Source organism: Saccopteryx bilineata, chromosome 2 (assembly GCF_036850765.1).
Source record: "Saccopteryx bilineata isolate mSacBil1 chromosome 2, mSacBil1_pri_phased_curated, whole genome shotgun sequence".
NCBI classification, from domain to species: Eukaryota; Metazoa; Chordata; class Mammalia; order Chiroptera; family Emballonuridae; genus Saccopteryx; species Saccopteryx bilineata.
The window spans coordinates 262226439-262252776 of NC_089491.1; the positions used below are offsets into that span (position 1 = coordinate 262226439).

Sequence of the window (26338 nt, forward strand, 5' to 3'; positions counted from 1 at the left end):
CTCAAGGATTTCCATCCACTAGTGTTCATGCCCTTCTGGAGTCCTCCAGGCTGTGTAAACCACTAGGATATCACAGATATGACAGTGAATGATTTCTGAAGCTAGATCGTGCAAGACACAGTGGCTTCCATGTTGCTCTCCCTTGAATCTCTCACTCTGGAGGAAGTTGACTGCCATGGTATGAGGATACCCAAGCAGTCCTATGGAGAGAGGTCCTCGTGGCAAGAAACCGAGGCCTCCTGTACAACCTACCAGCTACATGAGTGAATCACCTTGAAAGTGGATCCTCTAGCCCCCATTAAGCCTTCAGAGGAGACAGCAGCCACGACAACATACTAACGGCAGCCTTAGGAGAGATACTGAGCCAGAACCATCCAGTTAAGTGAGTCCTCGATTCCAGAACTGCAGAAAATGGGTGAGATACTAAATGATTGTTGTTTGAAGTTGCAAGATTTCAAGGTAATTTGTTACGCAGCAATACAAAATGAATACAGCAGCCATATAAAAATATGTTATAAAACAATGAACTACTGTAGGAAGTTTCATAAAATATTAAGGGGGGGGGAATAAAGCCAGTCACCAAATAGCATCTTCCTTTCTCTCTCCTGACAATAGATTAATATCCCAAATTTTAATTCCTTTATTTTACTTCAGTCTGTGTTTCTTGTTCCATCTGTTATTGACAGGGCCTCTTTAATTTTTTCAATAGTAAGGAACTGTTATTAACCCTTTATACCCCCAATTCTACAAATGAGGCTTTAAGAGGGACTTGTCTGAGATCCTGGGGACCATGAGGGTGGAGCTATAGGTTGACATTGAAATACGCGCAATACATTGAATTTCAATACATTGAAACTGGACCTTCTGCCCTGTGTGACCTCCTGATTATGTTCTGGTTTCCTTCAGTATCAGCCCAAGACCACTTAGGTGAGGAAGGGAGAGCTGGGGTACCAACTGAGTCTACCTGACTCCAGAGTACTGGTCTTAATCACAATCCTCCTACCCCAGAGAGGAAACTGTGTGCAAAGCATAGGCAAACTTCAAAAAATAAGAGTCACTGTTAATTAGTCGAATAGAAACATGTTCACATATTGTGAACTGAGCACTGCAACAGCACTACAATGTGATCCTATTTTTGTGTGTGTGTGTGTATTTTTCTGAAGTTAGAAGTGGAAAGGCAGTCAGACAAACTCCCGCATGCACCCAACTGGGATCCACCCAGCATGCCCACCAGGTAGCGATGCTCTGCCCCTCTGGGGAGTTGCTGCATTGTGGCTAGCACCTGAGGTGGAGGCCATGGAGCCATCCTTAGCGACTGGGCCAGTTTTGCTCTAATGGAGCCTTGGCTGCAGGAGAGGAAGAGAGAGATACAGAGGAAGGAGAAGGAGGAGAGGGAGGAGGATGGAGAAGCAGATGGGCGCTTCTCCTGTGTGCCCTGGCTGGGAATTGAACCCAAGACTTCCACATGCCAGGCTGACACTCTACTGCAGAGCCAACTGGCCAGGGCCCTGGTCTGAGTGTATTTCAGAGCTGCTAGGAGGCCACGTTGTTTATCAACCAGCCACTGGGTTGTAAAGATCTTGATTCCTAACACTTCAGCCAAATAAACAAAAATTGCTTCCAAAGGTATTTCGGGAACTTCTAGCATGTTCAGTGAACTCTGGACTTCAGAATAGTTTTTCAAGGGCCTTGCAATCACCTCACCAAGCAAGCCCTATACTCCTGTGGGACTCAAGGCACATCCTTTCATCTCTTTGGGCCTCAGTTTACCTAGCTGTAAAGTAGGAAGATTCCACCAGGTAAGTGTTTCTCAGATTTTTCTTTTCCTTTTTTTTTTTTTTTTTTAAACTCATGCCCCCTTCTGATAAAGATAAAAAGTTGCATATCTCTCCTGGGGAATATCTTCTACTTAGTCCAATAACTAAGAATATTCTGTACTTTGTATCATGAAAACAATTGGTGTCCCTCCACCTCATTTTCCAAAATTAAATAATAATACTGAATATGCTCTTTACACACAGTGCAGGAATCTCTGAAACCACAGGCCATGTCCAGCCCTGCTATGTGGTCCCTAAGACCCCTCACTACTGTCACTTGGTTAAGCTCTCTAGTGTGGTGACCTAGCACTCCAGCTCTGGGTACAGACTACCCAGGTGAGGGTCACCGGATAAAATACAGGGTGCCTTGTTTTTTTATTTACTCTATTTGGCAACCGTCACATAGGTTCAAATGTGAGCCTCTACTTGTAAGCAAGTTCTTTCTTCTTTCTCTCTTTCTTCTTCTTTCCTTCTTTCTTGCTTACCTCCTTCCTCTCTTTCTTCTTTCTTTCCTCTTTCTTCCTCATCCTCCCTCTAATTGTATCAGGTACATCAATATTTATCTTAAATGTACAGCTTGATACATTTTCATGTATACGTACATTCTTGTGAATACCACTCAGATTAAGACGCATGTTTCCAGCATCCTAGATTTCCTTTTGGTCCTTCCTGGTCAGTGTCTCCCCCAGAGGCACTTGCTATCCCCATATCCTCTATCACCATCAAATAGTTTTGTCTTTTCTTGAATTTCACACATATAGAGCCATGCAATACGGGCTCTTTCTTATCTGGCTTCTTCTGCTCCACGTCATGACTGTGAGATTCATCCAGGTTGTTGCCTGTAGCAGTATTTAACTTTTTCATTGCTGTATAATATTCCACAGTGTGAATTACCTGAAAACACCACAATTGGTTTATCCATTCTCTAGCTGATAGAGATTTTGTTGTTTCTATTTGGGGGCTATAAATGTTCTTATACAAGCCTCTTGCTTGATGTTTGTTGTCATTTCTCTTAGGAATATACATAACACTAGGGTTGCTGGGTTTTAGAATAGATGCATGTTTAGCTTTAGTGGATACTGGGAGCACTTTTTGAATTGAAGGGAAGAAGATAATAACAGCATCTAGTTTATAGGCCTATTGTGAGATTAAATGAGATAATTCAAGCACTTAAAACTGGCATATTGAAATTCATAAAACATAAATCATTGCTAAGATGGGAATTGGGGGGAGCATGAAGATATCTGATTAACTTTTGTTAATGTGTAAATCTTTTCACCAGGAGCTAGAGGCATGAGGAATTTTCCTGAGGTTGTGTGATATAAAAGTGATACATGACTATTGTTAAAAAAATATATTAAAACAAAATAGAAGTATATAGAGAAGTATATAGAGTGAAAGAGTTCATCACATCCTTTTTTAATTATTAAAAATTTACTATGCACTAAGTACTTTACATGCATTTTCTTATTTCGTCTTTGCATTTTTATTTGATGATGCTGAAGGTAGGGGTGGGTACCTTCAAAGCTGACCCAAGTATGCCTCAGCTGGGGCTGGCTGGTTTCTCTCTCTGGGCCTCAGTCTCCCCATCCATGTGGTGATGCACCTGGTGACCTTTGGACTTTAATAATCACAGCTCCAGGTTTCACCCCAGCAGAGGAGGGACCTGGGGTGATGCTGCTGCTAGTGTCCCTGGGATATGGAGCAAAGAGCCACTCATCCTCATGGCCCAAACAAGTGTCACCTTGACTCTCTTCGTGGCCTTATACCCCCAGTGTCCCAGAATGACACGGGGCTGTCCAGCTGGCCCGGGAACCCTGGTGCTGTACCTCTGCTCTCCCCTCAGGGGCTGCCAGGCTGACCACCCCACCCTGCAGGCCAGGGCACAACCCTTCCCTCCCTCAGGGTGGCAGCAGGAAGAGAGAAAAAAGAGGATCGGCTCCAGCTGGCCCAGGAGACAGATCTCATTGTGCCCATCAGCCCTCCAAGAACCCCCGCCTGCCCCATCCCTGCCGTCAAGGCCTGTATACAGGGGTTTGGGAGCAGCCAGAAAAGTCAAGCAGCTTTTCAGGGACTGAGAGCAAGGGGAGGGGAGGTCTCACAGCCTGGCAGGGGTCCAACCCCTGTAAGCAGCACAGTGCCAAGCTGTGCCCTGACTATAACTCCAGACTTTGACCCTGGGCTCTAGTCCCAGCCGGCAGGCAGAGGGCTGAGGACAGGACGCCCCAGAATCAGGAGCCTCCCTTCAGGAGACAGGACCCTGCACCACAGCAGCTGCTGCTTTGCTCCAAAAGTTTGACACACCAGGTGAGTGGGATTTTTTTGTGGGGGGGGGGAGGGAGAAGGGATACAGCAGAACTCCTGGTGTCCTCCTGGTGTCAACAGAAAAGGTTCCACATTAGAGCCTGAGGCTGGTGACAGCCTTGGAGTTGAGCAGGTACCTCAGGTAAGCACCTTTGCCTTTCCAAACCTCAGTTTTCTTATCTGGAAGATGGGATCATAATGCACATTTTGCAGAGTTAATTTCAGTATTAAAAGAGGTGATTTATGTTAGGTGTTTAGCACAGAATTGGGCACATAGCAAGTACTCAATACATGGTAATTATTTTGTGGGCAGGGAGCTAGTAACCTGGTTGTCAAGTGTTTATAGAATGTGTTCCACTTTTTTTATTTTCAAAAAAAATTTAAACTTATTTATTGATTTTAGAGGAAGGGAGAGAGAGAGAGAAACATCTAATTTTTATTCCACTTATTTATGTATTCATTGGTTGTTTCTTGTATGTGCCCTGACCTGGGATCGAATCCTCAACCTTGGCATATCAGGACGATGCTCTAACCAACTGAGCTACCTGGACAAAGCTAGTATCTGTTCCATTTTAAAGATAAACTGAAAATATCACCTTCATAAGAAGTAGCCATATGGCACAACCTGGAAGAGCTAATCATGTTTCTTCTCCTCTGTGACTTGCTGACTTTTTCAGAACAGCCTTTCCTATTGTTTGCTATGCACATGTAGCCATGAGAGGCATGAACTGCCTCAGGTTCCTTTCTGGGGACAAGGGAGGTTATAAGCAAAGAAATACGAAGCTGAAAGGCAAGCAGAAGGTGTCGGTGCCAACTGATTGGCAGCTGCCTAAGTAGTTTTACTTAGTTTTAGTTTTAAAAACCAGCAGACCTGAACGCTGGCCCACACTAGACGTGTGACTGTGGGAGAGTGGCTCCCTCTCCCAGAACCTCAGTCCCACCTCTGTAGAACCTTCTAGAGCAGTTGAGAGGATTAAGTAAGAGGATGTCTATACTGCATCTACATGTGTCTGGCAAGTGACAGATGCACAAAATTATTCTTTTCCTCCTGCACCCTAACATAGACACTATAATTAGAGAAGCACACACACAAAGTTGCTACAATCAATATCAAATTTGATTCACACAGTTTATTAAGATAATTGATTTAAGACACACATTTTCCCTTTTCAATTCCATGCCTATCATCAACACAATAAAAATTCCTGCAATTGCTGTATTTTATGGGTTGTTTTTTTCAATATAGGACCCTGAAACAATTGAGTTTTCTTTTACCCTGCTTGACCTTCAGGTTTTTTACTTGTGAGTCAGGCCAGCCTGGGCTCTGCTTCTCACCATCTGGCTGTCTGAGCCTCAGTTGCTTCCTCTGTAAAATGGGCATAACAATAACCCCGAGGGTTGGTAGAAGGCTAAGGTAGATGATGCATGTGAAGTTTTCAGCATAATCCAATCCTAGGAGTAGAAAAACTAGCAGCTGCTATTTCTGTTTATCTCCACATTATAGCTTTGTTTTTTGTTTGCTTTGTTTTTGTTTTTCTTTTTGAGTGAGAGGAGGAGAGATAGTAAAACAGACTCCCGCATGCCCCCGACCAAGATCCACCTGGCTACCCCTGTCTGGGGCCAATGCTTGAATCCTCAGCACCCAGGCAGACACTCAAACCAACTGAGCCACTGGCTGGGGGAGAGCAAGAGAGAGACAATGGGGAGAGGGAGGGGGAAAGAGGCAGATGATCACTTCTGTGTGCCTCAACCAGGAATCGAAGCTAGGACGTCCATACAACCAGCAGATGTTCTATCCGCTGAGCAAACTGGCCAGAGCCACATTGTAGTTCTTTTCTGGATGTGACCTATTGCTGCCCTTCACAGAGACCTTTTACCCTCAAGATCCCACAAATCTTTTTTTAACAAATGTGTGACTTCCTTCTCTTTGTGGGGCCTCAGTTTCCCTCTCTGCATGATAACATCTTGCTCACCTGTAGAATTTTACACACTGCAGAAACTGAGCCCCATGCTGTTACTTGTCTCTATCTTGCCAGCTGGCTCCAGAGTTGTTGCAGTGAGTCCCTAATCTTGCTCTTCTTTTGGGCATGTGACACCACGCCTACCCAGAAGCTTTGCTGTGCCTACCCAGCCTTGTTACCAGAGATGCATCATGTGTCCGCTCTGCTTCTGTTCGACGTCTCTTCCTGCCCAGGAATCTCACAAGTGTTTTCAAGCACTCTCTTCTCTCACCTCACATACTTCTATTACACAAGCACCTCTTTTTTCTTCTCAGTTCTTTACTGGTTTTCTAGATGATGTGATGATGGAAAAAACTGGGCCCTAGAAAAGGCAGAGCTGGGTTCACCCATATCTCTTCTTCCAATTCTTGCTGTGACTTCTAAGTAACCTTGCTCTCTCCTGGCCTCAGCTGCCTCAGCTATAAACTGGGGACAATAATAATCATTGGTTTCATTTATGACCTCCCTAGTGCTTTACGAGTATTTTCTCTTTTGATCTTCATAAGAACTCCATTCATTCATTCATTCATTCATTCATTCATTCATTCATGAGTCCTTGCTCTGGGCCAGGTACTATTCTAAGCCCTGGGTATAGAGCAGTGGACAAAAATTCCTGCTCCCCTGGAGCTGATCTTTTTCTGGGAAAACAACAGGCAGGGACCTTTGTTAACTCTTAAAAGTTTATAGAGCTTTCAACAGGTAGCTCAGTTGGTCAGAGCATCATCCCAATATACCAAGGTCACAGGTTTAATCCCTAGTCAGGGCACATGCAAGAGTCAAACAATAAGTGCTACAGCAAATCTATGTTTCCCTTTTTCTCTCCTTTCCTCTCTCTCTAAAATCAACAAATAAAATTTTTTTTTAAATTTATTTAAGTTTATAGAAGAGGAAACTGAGATTCAGTGACAATGAGCAACTCATTCTGGTTTGCTGCAGGACACTCTAGGATTTAGCACTCAGAGTCCACATCCTGGGGACACCCTCAGTCCTGGGATGTCAGGGAGGCTGATCAACCTTGCTCAGTCAAGTCAAGTGACTTGTCCAGGGTCACACAGTTGGTGTGTGCCAGAGCCAGCTGTGAACCTGGGCATGTCTGACCCACAGCCTGGGCTGTTACCTCTACCTCCCCATGCCGTACCACCTCCTGGATTCATTATGGGGAATTTAGAAAATACTGAAAAGCCCTCTATTCCTGCCTTCTTGTTGATAAGGTACAAAAGTGGTCAACTCCATGGAGGTTATGCAGAGACAGTCAGAAAGCCCAGAGAGGGGCAGTAACTTAGCCAAGATTACACAGAGAGCCCAAAGTGAAGACAGGTCTGACTCTCTCTTCTTCCTCTCTCCTCCTTTATAGCCAATGGTCTTTTCTTTGTTATTTTCAAGGTGCTTGGGGACAGAAGGAGGCTGCTATATATTGAGGGCCTACTCTGTGCCAGACACTTTTCCAGGAAGCCAGGAAATGTTGCCATGCTGGTCATTTAACCTTCAAGATGACCCTGTGAGATCAGGTGACCCCTATTTTATAAATGAGAAGGTTGCAGGAGGAGGCTGGGGGTCCTTGAGAGGGTTCCGCACCAAGCTCAGGTCGGCAGCTCTGGAAGAAGAATCGCCCAGAGCGACGCTACCTTTTGTTTTTGGGTTCCATCACCAACTTGGCTGCCAAAACCCCACCAGAGTCCAGTTCTTGTGGGCTGGAGCCATTTCTCCCTTTATAAAACTAGGCCATACTGAGACTGTCCTGCCTTCAGGGCCACAGGCTAGCAGCCAAAGTCTGTGGGAGGAGAGTTGTGAGTAAAAAGGAGGGAAAGTTGAATTTGGCCCTTTTGGGCACAAATGTCCCCTTGTTCTGCCTCAGCAGGAGCCGGCAGAATATTTCCCTGCTGTGCCCGCTCAACCAGCTTCAAGGTCAAAAGCTGCCGGGCCTTCTAAATTTCCAAGGACCTAGGCAGCCTAGCACCCCAACACAGGCCCTGGGAGGGGGTGCGCTGAAGGGCCTGAGTTCTGAGGCTGGCCATTGCATCTGATGCTTCTGATGTGCTCACAACTGCAGGCACTAGCTGCTGGCCCAGCACACAGTAGGTGTGCAATGAGTGAATGTGACTTTACTTGAACTGAAATTAAATCCCAACAGCACCACTTCCTGGCTCTGTGACCTCGGGTAAGTGACTTCACCTTTCTGAGCCCCCGTTTCCTCATTTGTAAAGTGGGGCCAATAACACTGGTCCCTAGCTTGTAGGAATGTCGGGAGCCTCAAAGGAACTGATGGTTGGGAAGCACTTAGCACTGAGGTTGGCACTCAGCAAGTGCACTACAAGTGTCAGCAAGTCTCTTCTTTTGTACTAGATGTGGGTTAAGCTTTTTACAGTTGCCATCTTGATAAATCTTCCATCTTCTCTCTGAGGCATGAGTTAAGTTCCCCATTTTTCAGAAGAAGAAATTGAGGTTTATGAAACTTCTCGCTCAAGGTCAATGGAGATGAGATATGAAGCCAGAGCCCCTGTACTAACCATTAGACTCTCCAGTCTAGAGCTGGCCAAGTACACTGCTAGGCCTTTTCCTCTTCTCAGAAGGAGACAGTGTATTTGGGGAGGCTTCTCCAAGCTGTGTGACCGTGGGCAAGTTGCTTTGCCTCTCCATGCCTCAGGTTTTCCCTGTGTGAGGGTCACTGAGAGGATCAAGTATTAAAAGTGTTTGGCAGTGTCTGGCACTTTCTAAACCAGGGGTCGGGAACCTTTTTGGCTGAGAGAGCCATGAACGCCACATATTTTAAAATGTAATTCCGTGAGAGCCATACAACGACGTGTATGTTACACATTATCCAATAAAAATTTGGTGTTGTCCTGGAGGACAGCTGTGATTGGCTCCAGCCACCTGCAACCATGAGCATGAGTGGTAGGAAATGAATAGATTGTAATATGTGAGAATGTTTTATATTTTTAACGTTATTATTTTTTCATTAAAGATTTGTCTGCGAGCCAGATGCAGCCATCAAAAGAGCCACATCTGGCTCGCGAGCCATAGGTTCCTGACCCCTGTTCTAATCCTTCAGTGGACGGTGGTGATAGCGGTGATGGTGGCGATGGCACTCCTCTACCCTTCCTTCTTGCAGGTGGGCACAATGCGTGTCGTAGTGATTGGAGCAGGCGTTATTGGGCTGTCCACCGCCCTCTGCATCCATGAGCGCTTCCACTCAGTCCTGCAGTCGCTGGATGTGAGGGTCTATGCGGATCGCTTCACCCCGCTCACCAACACTGACGTGGCCGCTGGCCTCTGGCAGCCCTACCTTTCTGACTCCAGCAACCCACAGGAGGCGTGAGTGAGGGCCCCAGAAGGTGGCCGGGCAGCCAGAGGAGCTGAATCTGCATAGGGGATGCCCTCTCTCAGGGTCCCTGTCACCAATTACAAGCCTTTTGTGGAGGCTATGGCCTGGCATGATGTGAAGAAAATAATAAATATTAACACCCTCTTATGTGCCAGACAGATGCTCCATTTGATCCTAGCAGTGATAGAAGAGATATGTGTGAGATAGGTGAAGGAGGCTTTGTCTCCATCCCTCCCCTGAATCAGATGGCTGTCAAAGCCATAGGCGTCAGTGAATCAGGAATACTTCTAAGTGGGTGGATCAATGCTTGGGCTTACCAAAGAAGTTGCAAAGGTCATCATGCTTTAAAATCTCCAGCTGCTTCAAAAAAGGAAGCATCAGATGAATAACAGCTCAAACAGAAGTTTTATTCTTACTTCCCACAAATTCCACAACCAATGCTTCTGGTCAGTGGATGACAATTGAGGGATCAGGCTCTTTTCCATCTCGTGGCTCTGTTATCCTCCTCCGGGCTCCCAATGTTGCCATTCTCATGGGCCAGCCCCTGTGCAAGGAGCATAGCCTGAGGGCCATGTGTGCACAGTCTTTAGGATCCATTGGCTAGAACGCAGTCACACAGCCACACCTAACTGCAAGGGAGTCTGGAAACATAGTTGAACTGTGCCCAGAGAGAAGAGGAAAGCATTTGGGAGTGTAAGTAGGTGTTTACAGTGGGGGGAGGAGGGGCAGTAAGGGAGGTGCCCAGAGGGAGCCTGAACCACGTGGCTCACCGTCCCCAAAGCAGGTCAAAACCTTCATTTAAACTTGGTAACTCAGTGACCCCAAGCTGCCCAGGCTGAAAATAGCCTCCAAATGGTTGTAATGGAGCATCCTTTGTTTCCCTCTTCTCTATTCTATGAATGGGGAAATACTGGAAAGTTTAGGGAGGGGAAAAATTTGTAGACATTTGGAATGGAGTACAATGGATTTCTAGATTTAGACACATCCCCACCAGCAGCCTGGTCACAGTCCTGTGCAAGCTGACCCTCAGAGGTGTCTTACCCAGCTCAGGGAATTACGTGATGAGACTTTGGGGAATCCTTTCAGGCAATGGAACCAGCAGACTTTCGACTATCTCCTGAGCCACATCCACTCTCCCAATGCTGCAAACATGGGCCTGGCTGTAACCTCAGGCTACAACCTCTTCTGTGAAGCTGTTCCGGTGAGTGAGGAGTCCTGGACCATGGGGCAGAGCTTTGATCACACACCAGGGCCAGGGCCTCAAGTCTGGGAAGTAGTGAGTCTTGAAGGCAAAAGACTTCTATGTCCAAACCACATTTACTTTAAATCTTATTTTTGCTTTGAAAATTATTTTTGTTGCCAATTTTGTTATTAAATTGACAGAGACCAAAGCTGAGGAATGGAGGGACTAGCCTTTGATTGGTATGGGTAAAAACTTAGTCACGTCCTGTAGAGATGGGCACTTGTAGTGCCGACACCAAAAGGTCTTCTGTGCTCCTGCAGCTCCCAGGGCCTTTCGTCAAGATAGACTAGAGCACCCACCATGGTACAATTTCTAATGCACTTACTATGTGCCAGGCCCTGTTCTAACGACTTTATAAATAGTGACTCAGTTAATTCTCACAATAACCAGGAAGTAACTGTTATTATCTTCGTTTTACACTTAAAATGGAGCACCTTACCTGAGCTCACAAAATTTTAAAGTGGCAGAGCTGGGGCTTGAACCCAGGCAATCTGTTAACACATGGGGGATGCTCTCAGGTTGCTTGCAGGGGGTGATTTGGCTGGGTGTTTGCAATCCCAAGCCAGCTCTCCAAGGTTTAGTCAACATTTAGCACTGTTTTAAGAGCATTACCCATCTTATCTATTACCTTCCAAGAGTGACTATTAACTCCATGACACAGATGAGAAAACTGAGTCTCAGAGAATTGAAGTGGTGAGGTTGAAACTTCCATTTAAGTTGTCTGACCCTATGGGGCCATGAAAAAGAAGGAAATCTTACCTTTTGCGACAACATGGATGGACCTGGAAACTATTATGTTAAGTGAAATAAGCCAGGCAGAAAAAGAAAAATATCATATGACTTCACTCATTCGAGGAATCCAATGAACAATGTGAACTGAGGAACGGAACTGAGACAGAGGAGAGATCAAAGGGACCAGAGGAAAAGAGGACGGGGGAAGGGGATGATAGGATGGGATAAACCTGAAGGGAAGGGGGGAGAGCGCTATCGGGAGGGGGCAAAGGAGATGTTGAGGGGAATATGGGGGAGGAGGGATGCATTCGGGGCAACACTAGAATCTACATAAACACAATAAATTAAAATCAATAATAAAAAAAAAGTCTGACTCTATATGTTCTGCTATCTCTCACTCTCACCCCTTGGTGACTCTTACTGTCACCCATTTTCTCTCCAATATTTCTGACCCTTACCTATCATGCACCTCAAGTCTTACTTTACCCTTAGTATAGCATAATGGTTAAGAATTTGAATTCTGAAGCCAAATTGTGTGGGTTCAGATCTCAGCTCCACCATTTATTAGCTGTGTGATCTTAGACAAGTTACTGAACCTCTCTAAGCCTCAGTGGGCCCATCTATTAAGTGGGGATGAAAATAGTATCTAAATGAATGATTTATGAATATTAAATAGAGTGGTATAAGTAAGATGCTTGTAACAGGGTCTTACACACAGTAAACAGTATATAGTTTTTGTTGTTATCGTTATTACTGACTTTCGCCCATCTCTGTGCCCTGTTCTCTCCTTCTTCTGCAGGACCCTTACTGGAAAGACATAGTTCTGGGATTTCGTAAGCTGACTCACAGAGAGTTGGACATGTTCCCCGATTACAGGTAATATTACTGTCGTGGGCAAAGGGAATTCAGACAGACCTGTCCAGAAGGCAACAGAAGATGTAGTCACCAAATTTCCTGTCTCATCCTAGGCCTAAAGCCCCTCGTACCTTGGTCTCTCAGTGCTCTGTCCAGCTCCTTGGGAGAAGACACCCACCCAAACCTGGCCTTGAGTTAAGGAATCACAGATCTCAAGACCAGAGGCTCCATGTCACTATCCTCTTTAGTAGATGAGGAGACTGAGCTTTGAAGGGGCTAAGTTACTTCCCATGGTCACACAGCTAAGTGACCAAAATGGGATTCCAATCCAGTCTTTTCCCTACAGCTCAATGTCTCTCTGGTTTTCTCCTCGCTCCACCCAATGTTTGAATCCCCTCTACAAATGCATGTCCAGTCTCCACTTGCACATTTCTGTGTTGGGGATGGCTTTGTATGATAGAAAAATTCTCTTTGCATTGAGCTAAAAGCCAGTTCCCCCTCTAACTTCACCCAGTGGTCCTGTCTTTACCCTGAGAGCCCCTTGTAATATTCAACACTGCTCTGACCTCCCTTTGATAGCCTTCAAATATAGCGTTAATTCTGATCCTTTGTTCCCACCTTTTCTGCTGTGACTCTAGCTATGGCTGGTTCAACACAAGCCTGGTTCTGGAGGGGAGGAGGTATCTTCTGTGGCTGACTGAAAGGTGAGAGCACCTCCAACTTTAGTTTCAGGAGAGCACCTCCCAGGGACCAAGGTTGTCATAGATGATTGTTCACGGCATTCGTCATTGTATTGACCAACCCCAAGTGTTAAACCTTAGGCATGGTGGGAGCTATCCTTGGTCCTGTGCACTAAGACGATGGTTCTCATGCTTGGTTGGGCAACAGAACCACCTGGGCAGCTCTTTATGTGTGATATTTATTATCAACCTCACTCAAATCTGTAATATTTGTGTAATAGCTTTAAATGGGTTCTTCTAAGTTTTCCGGATCTATGTATATTTACATCATCTACAAAACATAAGTTGCTTTTTACTTTTATACCTTACTTTTTTTCTTGTCTACGTGTTGTGGCCAGTACCTCCAGAACAATGTTAATTAATACAGGTGATAGTGGATGTCCCTTCTTGTTCCTGATGTTGACAGGAATCTTGTAGTGTTCTACGTTAGCAAACATTAGCTTGAGAGATATATTTATATTTATTTCACATACATTTATATGAAGAAAGATTCCATCTATTTCCTATATATTATTATTTTGTTAAGATTTTTTAAAATGTAGGCTAGATGGTGGCTTTTATCAAGTGACCTGGAGAGTTTTTAAAAACACAGATTTCAGGACCCTGCTTCATACCTACTAAATCAAAACCCTCTGGGATGGGACTCAGAAATTTGTGTTTTAGCAAGTTCCCTGAGTGATTCTCGTGATCAGCCAGATTTTTGAACTGTTGTGCTAAAACTTGGTTATTTCTTCTAACCTTGGGGTGCTTAATAACTTCCATCTAGCCTCTTCCTGGAATAAATGCTTCCAGTTTTTCTATCTCGAGGAAATTGTGTAGATAAAATAGTCCTAAGTTAATGTTTCAGCCTTTATATGGTTAATTTTTTTTCTTTTGATGTTTCTACTCTATTTCTAATAGGAACAAATATTTTTCTGCTGGAACACTTAGAGGGAGGACTGAGGGTCCACAGCCTACCTGCCTCAGCATGCTCTGCTTCTGGCAAAGAGGCATTTGGCATTGGTCCTACCCTGCCCATCCTGCACCCTGCACCTCACTGCCTTTGATAGTACAAACAATGTGGTGGTGGGGGGGAGTTTTTCCACTAAGAGGCCTGGGTTTGAATCCCAGTCCTGTCACTGACTCACTGTCTGACCCTCAGCAAGGTCCTTCTCCCATCTCTATCTACCTGATGAGGAGCTTGGACCGTCTCAGGTTTCCCAAGGGACATTTCATGGTCCACTAATGTGGCAAGGTGCTTATGAACTGATTTTCTCCGGGAGTATCCTGTGGGATGGAAGTTCTTTGAGAAATGTCCCCATGCCATCCTCTCAGAGAGATAGGATAGAGAATTGAACGATGAGGCTTTTCATGTGTCTGATCATCCAGGTTAACTGAAAAGGGAGTGAAGTTCTTTCAGCGGAAGGTGGAGTCTTTTGAGGAGGTGAGCTGCAGGGCTGGGAAGGGCTGGGTGTGGGAGGGAGGAGAAGAGAGAGGCCTTTTCTTTCTGTTGCTGAGTTGGGGGCCCCATTCTCAGCCTTCCAGGGCCCCCTTGAGACCTATCCCAGACTCTAAGCTTTCGTCAGTTCCAGAAAGACTCGTATTTTGCCTTGATATCGGTGGCAGACGTAAGGGGACAGAGGGACAATGGTGGTCATTAGCAGCTGATCTGCGTTTAAGCTTCAATGAGTTTTAGTGCCAGAGAGCTGGCTGCCTCTTCCCAGTACCAGATGCACCCCACCCCCAGGTTCCAGACACTTGGATTGCCTCCTTCCAACATCTGTGTTGACGTTTCTGCAAAATCAAGGTTCCCGACTGACTCACCTCCAGAGTGACATCACCACTGACAATAATGACAATAGCAGCTGCCATCTTCAGGCACTGGCTATGCACCAGGAACTTTGTTCTATGACTTCATGCGGCCCCAGCAGCTAGAATAATGCTTGGCATGTGGAGGGCGCTCAGTACATGCAGTTACTCACATTCTCTAAGCGGCCGCTCTGGGGCCAGCCCTGATGGGCACTTGGGAAATACAGTTGACTCAGACACAGCCCTCATTTCCAAGGACATGACGGTCCAGGGTAGCAAACACTGGCTCATGAACAATAATAGAGTCTTGCAATGTGTGTGTCCCATGGCTGACCTGTGAGGGCTACGGGGCTGGGTTGGCAGTCTGGGTGCCCATCAGGCTACATCCTGGATCTATTGAGTCTCCCATACATGCCCAGGACTAGAAGTCCAAGATGCCTTCTGCAGAGGTCTTGGCAGAGTAGAAGGCAAGAAAATTAAATAGAAAAGAGTCAGAAGGAGAAAGAAAACTCTCTCTGCTTGCTTTCTGACTTTTTCTGGAAGGTTCCAAGAAAGTCTCCTCTTTCTAAGCACTTGTACGCCCAGAGTCACACTGGATCCTCCCAGGAGCCTGGGGGTGTGCATTGCCAACCCCATTTTATAGCTAAGGCAGCTGAGCCTTGAGGTGATGGGACATTACTGAGATCACACAGCAGGTAAGTGGCAGAGCAGACATTTGGAGCCAAGCCCATGAATTCTTCCCCAAGCCTCCACCACTGAGAGCTGAGAGGTGGAAGAAGGGAAAAGTAGGGAGCGGGGGGGGGGTCCCCAAGGTCCTTACCCCCTCCCACCCCATGCCCTATCGGTTGCTTCTAGGTGGCAAGAGGAGGCGCCGACGTAATTATCAACTGCACTGGCGTGTGGGCTGGTACGCTGCAGCCAGACCCTCTGCTGCAGCCAGGCCGGGGGCAGATCATTAAGGTGAGTGGTGAGACCTCCGACTTTTGTTGCTAGGAGGATTGTAGCTGCCTGTTTATTTCATCTCCAAAGATGGAGGATGCATCAGGGACACCTGTTAGAGGAATTACATGTTAAAGCAGGGGTCCCCAAACTTTTTACACAGGGGGCCAGTTCACCGTCCCTCAGACCGTTAGAGGGCTGGACTATAAAAAAAACTATGAACAAATCCCTATGCACACTGCACATATCTTATTTTAAAGTAAAAAAACAAAACAGGAAGAAATACAATATTTAAAATAACAAACAAGTAAATTTAAATCAACAAACTGACCAGTATTTCAATGGGAACTATGCTCCTCCACTGACCACCTATGAAAGAGGTGCCCCTTCCAGAAGTGCGGCGGGGGCCAGATAAATGGCCTCAGGGGGCCTCATGTGGCCCGTGGGCCGTAGTTTGGGGACCCCTGTGTTAAAGAAACAAGAAAGACCAACACAACACAACCCTCCCAAAAGTTCTCTTTTGAGGTGTCTTTTTAATAACAAAGCATGTGTCTATATATTTGTGTTATGTGGGAGTCACATGTATGGATGTGTTCACACAGTAATAAGTGGTGGAGTTGGGATTAGAACTCAGGCAACATGGTATTTTTGTTTTGTTTTTACAGAGACAGAGAGAGAGTCAGAGAGAGAGAGAGAGATAGGGACAGACAGACAGGAACAGAGAGAGATGAGAAGCATCAATCATCAGTTTTTTGTTGTGACACCTTAGTTGTTCATTGATTGCTTTCTCATATGTGCCTTGACTGTGGGCCTTCAGCAGACCAAGTAACCCCTTGCTCAAGCCAGCAACCTTGAGTCCAACCTGGTGAGCTTGTTGCTCAAGCCAGATGAGCCCGCGCTAAGCTGGTGACCTCGGGGTCTCGAACCTGGGTCCTCTGCATCCCAGTTCGACGCTCTATCCACTGTACCACCGCCTGGTCAGGCTCAGGCAACATGGGTTAAGAGCCTGGATATAAACATCGGTCCATGTCGCCTCTCCCTGCATGCGTGTGCATGTACGTGAGGCATACTTCATTGTGAATGTACATGTGTGCATTCATAGGTGTATAGGTGTGTGGGGTTGGGCATGTGTGTTCTTGAGGTGAACTAGTATGTGTATGCATTTGCACATGGGTGCTGCGCTTTTCTGTGCACAAGTGGGAGAAAATGTGCCATGCTTCAGGAAACAGGTTGGCTCTCCTTCGGGGTGCTCGTCCTGCGAGAGCAAGCAGTTAGAAGCATGCTGGTGACAGGGTGTCCTGGGATGGTTAAAGAATTGGCCACTCTTCCCAGAACATCTGGTCTTGTTGGGGAGCATGGCAGGGAATCCCTGCTGACCCAGATCCCCTGATGAGACTTCTCCATCCTCTATCAACAGGTGGATGCTCCTTGGATGAAACACTTCATCGTCACTCATGACTCAGACAGAGGCATCTACAAGTCCCCATACATCATCCCAGGGTGAAAACCTGACATCGTAGGCAGAAAAGGGAACATGATTATGCCCTCGATATGCCCCTGCTGCCCACCCCAGGCCCCTCTCTTAGTTCCTTCAGATTTTTTCTTCCAGTTTTCTTTTTTAAGTGCACTTGAGTCATTACCTGCCTGGGAAGGCAGGACTCAGGCTTAATTGGACTCTATTGTAAACATGCTTTTGGATGACTGTGATGCTAGAGACAAAGGTGATGCTAGAGACAAAGATGTGATGGCAGTGACACTAGGAGTGGTGTCAGTAATAGGAATGGTGGTGGGAACAGTGATTGGAGTTGATGGTGGTATTAACGATAGATGATGTTAGTGAATATGGTGGTGGTGTTGATGGGATGACAGTATTGTTGATAGTAAAATAGTGGTAGTAAAGATAGTTTTGTGATTGGTGAGGAGATCAATGTTGATGATGGTGGTGACTGGGATTGGTGGCAGTGGGCGGTGCTGATGGAGATGATGGTATCAATAGTAATGTTAATAGAGTGGCAGAGACAATGGTGTCAAAGGCATGTTGATGTGCCTGTTTGGACTGTCTCAATGGTGATGTTAATGGTATGAGGGGAGATGACAATATCACTGGCTAATGATGGTGGTACAAATGGTGACTGGGATTGATGGTGATGACATCTTAATGGTAACAAGGAAGGAAGTAGTGAAAATAATGTTGATGGATATGACAATATTTTTTCCAGCTTTATTGAAATATAATAAACACATAACATTGTGTTCATTTAAAATGTATGCAGTGATTTGGTATATGTATATATTGTGAAATGATTACCTCAATAAGGTAAATTAACACATCCATTGCCTCACATAATTACATTTTTTGTGTGTGGCAAGAACATTTCAGATCTACTCTCTTAGCTATTTTCAAGGGTATAATATGGTACTGTTAACTATAGTCACCATGCTGTACACTAGAAGAGATGACAACATTAACAGTGACATTAATGGTGATGGTGACTGGTGGTGACGACCATGGCGACTGCGTGGTGTTGATGGTGTTGTGAGCAGGGATGACAGTGTTGATGGTGGTAGTGACTTAGGTAGTGATAGTGGTGAGGGTTAGCATGGTGATGACTGCCCATTCATCTCAAAGGCTTCGTTTTCTTTCATCCTTGACCCTCCTTACTTTTACAAAGGATCCAAGAAGTGACTCTTGGAGGCATTTTCCAGCTGGGGAACTGGAGCGAGGTAAACAATATTCAAGACCACAACACCATTTGGGAAGGTTGCTGCAGACTGGAGCCCACACTAAAGGTAAGGTGGGGAGAGGCATCCCTCGGCTAGACCGGGATCCTGGCAGCTTGATCATAAGGACACTGAGGATGGGAAGATTCCACCATGCGATAACGGGGCAAACTGACTCCAGCAAGAGTCTGTAGAATACACCAGAATGTGATAATATACAGGGAAATCCTGCTTGGGCTGATGACACCTATATGGCCATGATTAAGAGAGTTGTTCTCTCTTGAGCCAACATCCTCAAAGCAGCTTAGTCTGTGTTCACAAGGAGCAGATGTATTTGTTGTAGAAATCTCAGTTTTCACATTTGCCTGTGGGTGGCGATGACAATCCTGATGGTGATGAGGGTGTGGTGAGTGGGTGGAGATAGTGGTTGGTATCCATGGTGATGAAAACGCTAAGGGTGGTATTGAGGTGGTGACTCTTGATAATATCCCGGAGATGACTGGCGGTGGTGGTGGTTGGTGAAGATGGGGTAGCTGATTGAACTGGTGGTGACTAGTGATAGTGAGGATGTTGGTGGTTGACAAAGATGGCGATGATGGTGGTGGTGATGAATAAAACAGACCATGATGGTGTTAAGGGGGGTGGCAATGATAGTGAGGTCCCAAAAGCGAACTATCTATTATCTAAAGTTGGCAGCAGAAAAAATAATCCAGAGATGAATTCCTAACACTTTTCTTTCCAGGATGCCAAAATCGTTGCTGAGTGGACTGGCTTCCGACCAGTACGCCCCCAGATTCGGCTAGAAAGGGAACAGCTTCGCTTTGGATCTTCGAATACAGAGGTGTGCCCTGCTGGCAAGGAAAGCAATGCCCTCCCCACTCCTAAGAAAGCTCTTGGCACTAGTGGCTAATACTCCCTCCGCTACAAATGGGGAAACTGAGGTTCAATGATGATAAAGGACCTGCTCAAGGTTGTGTAGAGGACAGTGCCTTGGTTTGCTAAAGCTTGTGGTCAAATAAGAAGGAAATGGGCACTTATGGAACATCTGCTTTGTGCCCATGACACGAACAACCATATGGAATCTCCCCTACAGCTCTCTGTGGTAGAGGCTGTTCTCCCCATGCTTCCAATGAGCAAACCGGGGCTCCATGTGGTAGAGTCACTCACCTAAATCAGACCACTGGTGAGGGACTCCATCTCAGTTTCCCAGATGTCCCAGATTTGTGACTGTTCCATTCTCTCCCTGGGGTCCCCACTCATGTCCTCTCTCATGGGGGTAGGAACTGGTCTTATTGAAATGGTAGGAGATGTTGTCCTGGAATAAAGGCACTGACCTGAGTGGGTGGCAGTTGGGATCTCATCAGAAAAGCAATCCTCCCTATCTAGGTGATCCTTCTGTTCTTATCCTGACTGTGTGTAAGTATAGATGGGAGAGTCATATTTAGTTTTTAACTTTCTAGCTTTGAGAAAGGCCCCATGATCTTGCCCCTGTCTCCAGGATAAATTAGGACATACTCGGAGTCCACTCGGGTGCCCTTGGTTTCCTTTCCTACTGAGGGGGTAGAAGAGTCGTCTCTTCACACAGGAAGTTCAGCAGTCTGGAGCGGGATGGGAATGAGGAAGGTGATTTAGAGAACCTCAAACAATTTGATGCGTGTGAGGGGAGAATCTCTGACTTCAAGTTCTAGGTCGGGGGTCGGGAAGCTATGGCTCGTGAGCCAGATGTGGCTCTTTTGATGGCTGCATATGGCTCACAGACAAATCTTTAATAAAAAAAAATAGTAACTTTAAAAATATAAAACATTCTCATGTATTACAATCCATTCATTTCCTACCACTCACGTTCATGGTTGTGGGTGGCTGAAGCTAATCACAGCTGTCCTCCGGGACAACACCAATTTTTTTTTTTTTTTTTTTTTTTACAGAGGCAGTGATAGACAGGGACAGACAGACAGGAACGGAGAGAGATTAGAAGCATCAATCATCAGTTTCTCGTTGGGCGTTGCGACTTCTTAGTTGTTCATTGATTGCTTTCTCACATGTGCCTTGACCGTGGGCCTTCAGCAGACCGAGTAACCCCCTGCTGGAGCCAGCGACCTTGGGTCCAAGCTGGTGAGCTCTTTGCTCAAGCCAGATGAGCCCGCGCTCAAGCTGGCGACCTCGGGGTCTCGAACCTGGGTCCTTCCGCATCCCAGTCCGATGCTCTATCCATTGCGCCACCACCTGGCCAGGCTCAACACCAAATTTTTATTGGATAATGTGTAATGTACACGGGTCGTTGTATGGCTCTCACAGAATTACATTTTAAAATATGTGGCGTTCATGGCTCTCTCAGCCGAAAAGGTTCCCGACCCCTGTTCTAGGTGATTCTACACCACCTGTGCTGAGTGTATAAAGCAGGTTCATCTCCTAAGTAGAAGAGGAGTCTAGGGTGCCAATCTGCAGGTCCCCAAACAATTCCTTTACTACTGTTCCCAGGGGCCCCACCCTCCCCCCAGGGTCCTGAGAAGAGTCTCTGTGTCATCTGGCTATGCACAGGACTCTTCAGAAAGCTTCTAAATCTTATTTTTATTTTTTAATTTATTTTAGAGAGAAATGAAAGGAGAGAGACAGAGAAAAAACATCAATTTGTTGTTCCACTTATTTATGCATTTTTAGTTCATTTTTTTCTGTGCCCTGACAAGGGATTGAACCTGCAACCTTGGCATATCGGGACAATGACAATGCTCTATCCCATTGGTAGTCAACCTGGTCCCTACCGCCCACTAGTGGGCGTTCCAGCTTTCATGGTGGGCCGTAGCGGAGCAACCAAAGTATAAATAAAAAGATAGATTTAACTATAGTAAGTTGTTTTATAAAGATTTATTCTGCCAAACTTAGCAAAAATCCGACATAAAGTACTTGGTAAGTAATTATTATTCTATGCTTTAATTTGCTGTAACTCTGCTTTATAAATTTTATAAAGTAAAGTTACTTCCCTACTTTATAAATCACCATTACTGTGGAACCGGTGGGAGGTTAGCAAATTTTACTAACAGAGATACAAAAGTGGGCTGTATGTATAAAAAGGTTGACTATCCCTGCTCTATCCAAATGAACTACCTGGCCAGGGCTTACTTCTGAATCTTTCAGGGCAGACCAGGACATGTTCTCTCTTGCTTCTCTCAGGTTATCCACAACTATGGCCACGGAGGCTACGGGCTCACCATCCACTGGGGCTGTGCCCTAGAAGCAGCCAAGCTCTTTGGGAAGGTCCTGGAAGAAAGGAAGTTGCTCAGAATGCCACCACCACACCTGTGAAGATACCAGTGAGCACGACCTTCCCCACAAGGACTTTCTGCTTTTTTTTTTTTTTTGCCAACTAATCAATGTGCTCCTTTCTAAGCCATAGCTTACCCCCACCCCGCCCTTGGCTCCTGTCCACAGGAGAGCACACAGTGAGAGGGAATCACAAGGTCAATTCCTGGAGATGAGTCCGGCCCCAGCTGGGCACACTTTGATCACTAAGGTCTGTCCACTCTTTCTGGGACTGACATTGTGAAAACTTATTCCAAGAGTCCTCAGAAGAAAGGAAAGGCTCAGAAAATCAAAGAGGTGAACGGAAAACTGAGGTAGTTGAGGTTAAGTAACTTGATGACAAGTCGCACTAGTATTTAAAGGATCTGAAAAGTGCTGCCGTGAAGATATACATACTTATCTGATGTTTAATCCAGTCTTCCTAAACCTAGCCGGCTATGGAAACCTTTTGCCCAGAGAGCTAATGCTGCAGAATGAACTTGAGGGAATGCTGGAATAGAATTTTTAGGAAGTTAGTTATATGTAGAACTGGAGTGTAGAGGAGGTAGAAGAGATGACTCATGAAACTAGCAACACATGATGCCTGTTCCACATCCAGGATCCCAGATGGCATCCGCGGCCCACTGAGTGATCCCAGAGGTACCAAGTAACCCTTGAGAAGGGGCCACTGGAGGGGTCGGTCCGTAAGAAACCCCTTCATAGAGAATAAATTCACCAAGTATACTCTTTGTTTGGGGAGCAGATGCAATATCTCTCTTTATCTTCTGGCTGGTACCCTCTGAGATGGCAAACAGGCTTCCAAATGTTTCTGAAAGTCTTAAATAAGCCTAGAAGTCATCTTAGCATCTTCATCCCTAAGTATCTCCATTAAGCTTCTGAAGTTGAATTTTCACCTGGGCTCAGTGGCACCCCATGTGCTACAATGAAGTCTCGCCTGACCTGTGTCATGCTGTGTTTATGCCCTTACTGTTTCTTCCTGAATTGTCTCACCTGATAGGTTCTTCATGAAGTATCTGCTATGACAGTGGTCCCCAACCCCCGGGCTGCAGACCAGTACTGGTCCGTGGGCCATTTGGTACCAGTCCACAGAGAAAGAATAAATAACTTACATTATTTCCGTTTTATTTATATTTAAGTCTTAACGATGTTTTATTTTTAAAAAATGACCAGATTCCCTCTGTTACATCCGTCTAAGACTCACTTTTGACGCTTGACTTGTAAGTTCGACAATTGTATTTAAAAATAACAGTTTTTACGCCGGTCGCATAATTTTATTTTGTGCATTTATCCGTCCCACTCTAAAGGCCGGTCCATGAAAATATTTTCTGACATTAAACCGGTCCATGGCCCAAAAAAGGTTGGGGACCACTATGCTATGATGTAGGCCGGCCCTAGGCTTAGCAGGGTCAGAGCCAAGATCTAAGGTAGAGTTCCTCTAATAATGACAATGACAGTCCCTGACTTAATGATAATTTAACTTAGGATTTTTCAACCTTACAATGGTGTAAAAGCAATACGCATGACAAATTACATGAGATGTTCAACACGTTACTGTAAAAAGGGCTTTGTGTTGGATGACTTTGCCCTACTGTAGGCTAACAGCAGTGTTCTGAGCATGTTTAAAATAGGCTAAGACTAGCTCTATTTTAAATAGGCTAGGTGACTTAAATGTGTTTTGGGGTTATGATAATTTCAATTTATGCTGGGTTTATCTGTATTATAATCCCATCACAAGTTGAGGAGCATATGTAATTATTAATTATAGTTATTTAAAATATTTTTTTCCATTGATTTGAGAGAGAGAGAGAGAGAGAGAGAAGCATCAATTCATTCCACTTAGTTCCATTTAGTTGTGCATTCATTGGTTGCTTCTCGTATATGCCCTGGCCAGGGATCTAACCTGTAATCTTGGTGCCCTGGGATGATGCTCTCTCCAGTTAGTCACCCAGCCACGGCCTAATTATAATGCTTATATAACTAAAAGTTGTTGCATTCTAACTGGGTACCAGGCTTGATGCTAAACTCTTGCACACATTACTTATTTAATCCTCACAAGCCTTCTGCCTCCCCCCACCCCCCATGAAATAGCTATTATTCCCATTTCATAGGTAAGAAGACCAAGGCACAGAGAAGCAGTATGAGGTCAACAGCAGGAAATGGATAGAATGGAGGCTCAGGGCCAGAATTATATAATTCTAGTGCCTCACTTTCAATCATCACACAACACTGAATCCAGGCATGGTGGCAGTAGAGAAATAAAGCAAACAGTTGGACTGCTTCCCCAACTCTCTCCGCAAACACCAGATATCTCCTCCTCAGAGCCAAGTGTAGGAGACTCTTACAAGGCTCACGGGTGGGGCGGGGAGCACTTCCTGAAGCTGGAAGTGGAACACAACATTTAGTTTTTTGACTATTTATTTCTTCAGCCAACCTAAAATTCCTCAGGGAGAGCGACCCCTATGGTCAAGGTTAGTTGTCATCAGGGCCCCTCTAAGACTCAACTTGGTGAACTCATAAAAATGTATGTAGGGGGCTAGTGAAGTTCACATTCAGACCCAGAGTGACGATCCTGTTCTTTTTGTAAGTGGTAGGGACCTCTTGGCAATATGGCTTCCTCTTGATTCTGTCCTGAAGTTCAGAACAGAGGAGCATGGGGAAAATTCTGTGCACGGAGCTCAGGCGTGGCAACGCTTGATTTCACTGTCCCTTCGCCTCACGTGTCTGCTCCTTCCCCGAAGGTGAGCTGCTACTGTTTTCAATGAACTCTTGATAACTTAATGAATTTAGAAAAAAATTATCTTTTCTCATTGAATTGTCTTGATATTTTAATTGACTGACCATAGGTGTAGGGGTTTATTTTTGGACACTCAGTTCTTTTCTGTTCATCTATAAATCTGTATGCTAGTACCACACTGTCTCAATTACTGTGGCATTAGAGTAAGTTTTTAAATCAGCAAGTGTGAGTGCTCCAACTTTATTCTTCTTTTTCAATATATGTTATTATTATTATTTTTTTTTTGCAATTCTGGGTCCTTTGTATTACCATATGAATTTTGCAGTCAGCTTGCCAATTTCTGCATGAAACACCAGCTGAGATTTTGATAGAGATTGGATTGAATTTATAGCTCAATTTGGGGAGTATTGATTGACAGTTTCACAATTTTAAGTCTGCTGGTCCAGGACCCTGGAATATTTAGACCTTCAATTTCTTTCAGCAATGTTTTGTACTTTGTAAAAACCTTACACCCCTTTTGTTACATTTATTCCTATGTGTCTTATTCTTTTTGATGCTATTGTGAATGGAATAATTCTGTTACTGATTAATTTAGAAAGCACTCTGTCCTCTGGCATGGTGGGGGTAGAGGCATTTGAAATGGTGCATCATCAGATATTCTTGGTTAACCGAGTGATGTATTTGGTTATTGAAATGTCAAAGAATCAGAATACAGTAAAGAACTACCAGTGACTCTGACCGAAACCACTGAGTCTTTGAGGAGTCAGAAGGGGCCTCGGGATGTTCCAGAGGTTCAGGGCCTCCCACCACACTCCGCATCCTTCCATCTATGCCCATATCACATGGTATCTCAGTGACCTGTGCATGCCTGCATCCCCCACTACACTATGAATGCATGAAGATAAGGACCATGTCTTACTATTTATTGCATCCTCAGCATTGAATATCATGCTTGATGCATGGTGGAGACTCCACACATGCTGACCACATGCCAGGACGTGACCCATGATAGTTACAATGAACAGGCTTGAGAATTTACCTATGTGTCAGGGTGGGTTCCAGGCATACCGGCCATTGTGCCACTACGCTGGCAGAGCAGGCCAGAGCCACCATGTTTGTATGTCTTGACCCCACCACCCCAACCCATCTTAATTGGACCAATCAGCTTCCTCCCCTAAGGATTTAAAGTGGGACCCTGGACAGCTGAGTCCAGATATGTTCGCAGAGCTGAACCACGAGGAATGGAAGCTATATGCACAGTTAGGTATATGCAGCAACCACGAAGAGGCAAAAGGAAGCCGTTCTACAGAGAAGGGTGAATATGGGGGCCACAGATCAAGAGATGGGGCCGTCTCAGGCCTCCCAGTTCCCTGTTCCATGTGTGAGCCTGGTATGTACTTTATTTCTGAGATCTCTCTAACCTTTCAGAGGCTGCAAACTGGCAGCCGTTAACCAAACCTGGCCTGTAGATGAAGTTTATTGGGCTCACACATCATTTAAAAAGGTTTGATCCTTTTTAAATACTAACATTTGGAGATTTGACTCCAATGTAAAAATCCAGATTCTTGTCTTGAAAACTCAGAGATCTCATTGTGCGAGAGAAAAAAATCAGCTACAACTGAGTAGTTGCTATCACCTTTCTGGACAGGGCCTGTGCTCTGTACTTGCTACTGTCCTCCCCTTTTTCTGCTTCTCCTTGTACCACTGTTTCACTCTTTTATATTCCCTGGATATCCCCTGTGGGAAATCAACCACTAACCCCAGCCTTATAATAAAATTGTACTTCTTAATTTAAATGAACCTGAGTCCAATTCCTTGCAATCACAACAGCCTTGGTGAGAACTCG

The 26338-nt window shown here is 45.2% G+C and overlaps 1 protein-coding gene across 11 annotated transcripts; it reads left to right on the forward strand.

The window, feature by feature from the left end:
* Positions 1-1653: 1653 nt before the first annotated feature.
* Positions 1654-26273, forward strand: DAO (D-amino acid oxidase). 11 transcript variants are annotated; one of them, XM_066260335.1, is made up of 14 exons: positions 1654-1799; positions 4006-4124; positions 7505-7629; positions 8172-8279; positions 9084-9433; positions 10530-10644; positions 12218-12294; positions 12912-12977; positions 14382-14436; positions 15657-15761; positions 17158-17240; positions 18413-18530; positions 19204-19302; positions 21630-26273. In XM_066260335.1, the coding sequence occupies exons 5-14, from the start codon at positions 9192-9194 to the stop codon at positions 21759-21761; spliced, it is 1092 nt and encodes a 363-aa protein (XP_066116432.1). In that variant the 5' UTR covers positions 1654-1799; positions 4006-4124; positions 7505-7629; positions 8172-8279; positions 9084-9191; the 3' UTR covers positions 21762-26273. The 11 variants fall into 11 exon arrangements, with proteins under 11 accessions (XP_066116432.1, XP_066116428.1, XP_066116436.1 ...); XM_066260331.1 differs by having other exon boundaries at positions 1666-1799; positions 3664-4124; XM_066260339.1 differs by having other exon boundaries at positions 1666-1799; positions 3664-4124; positions 9231-9433.
* The last annotated feature ends 65 nt before the right edge of the window (positions 26274-26338 follow it).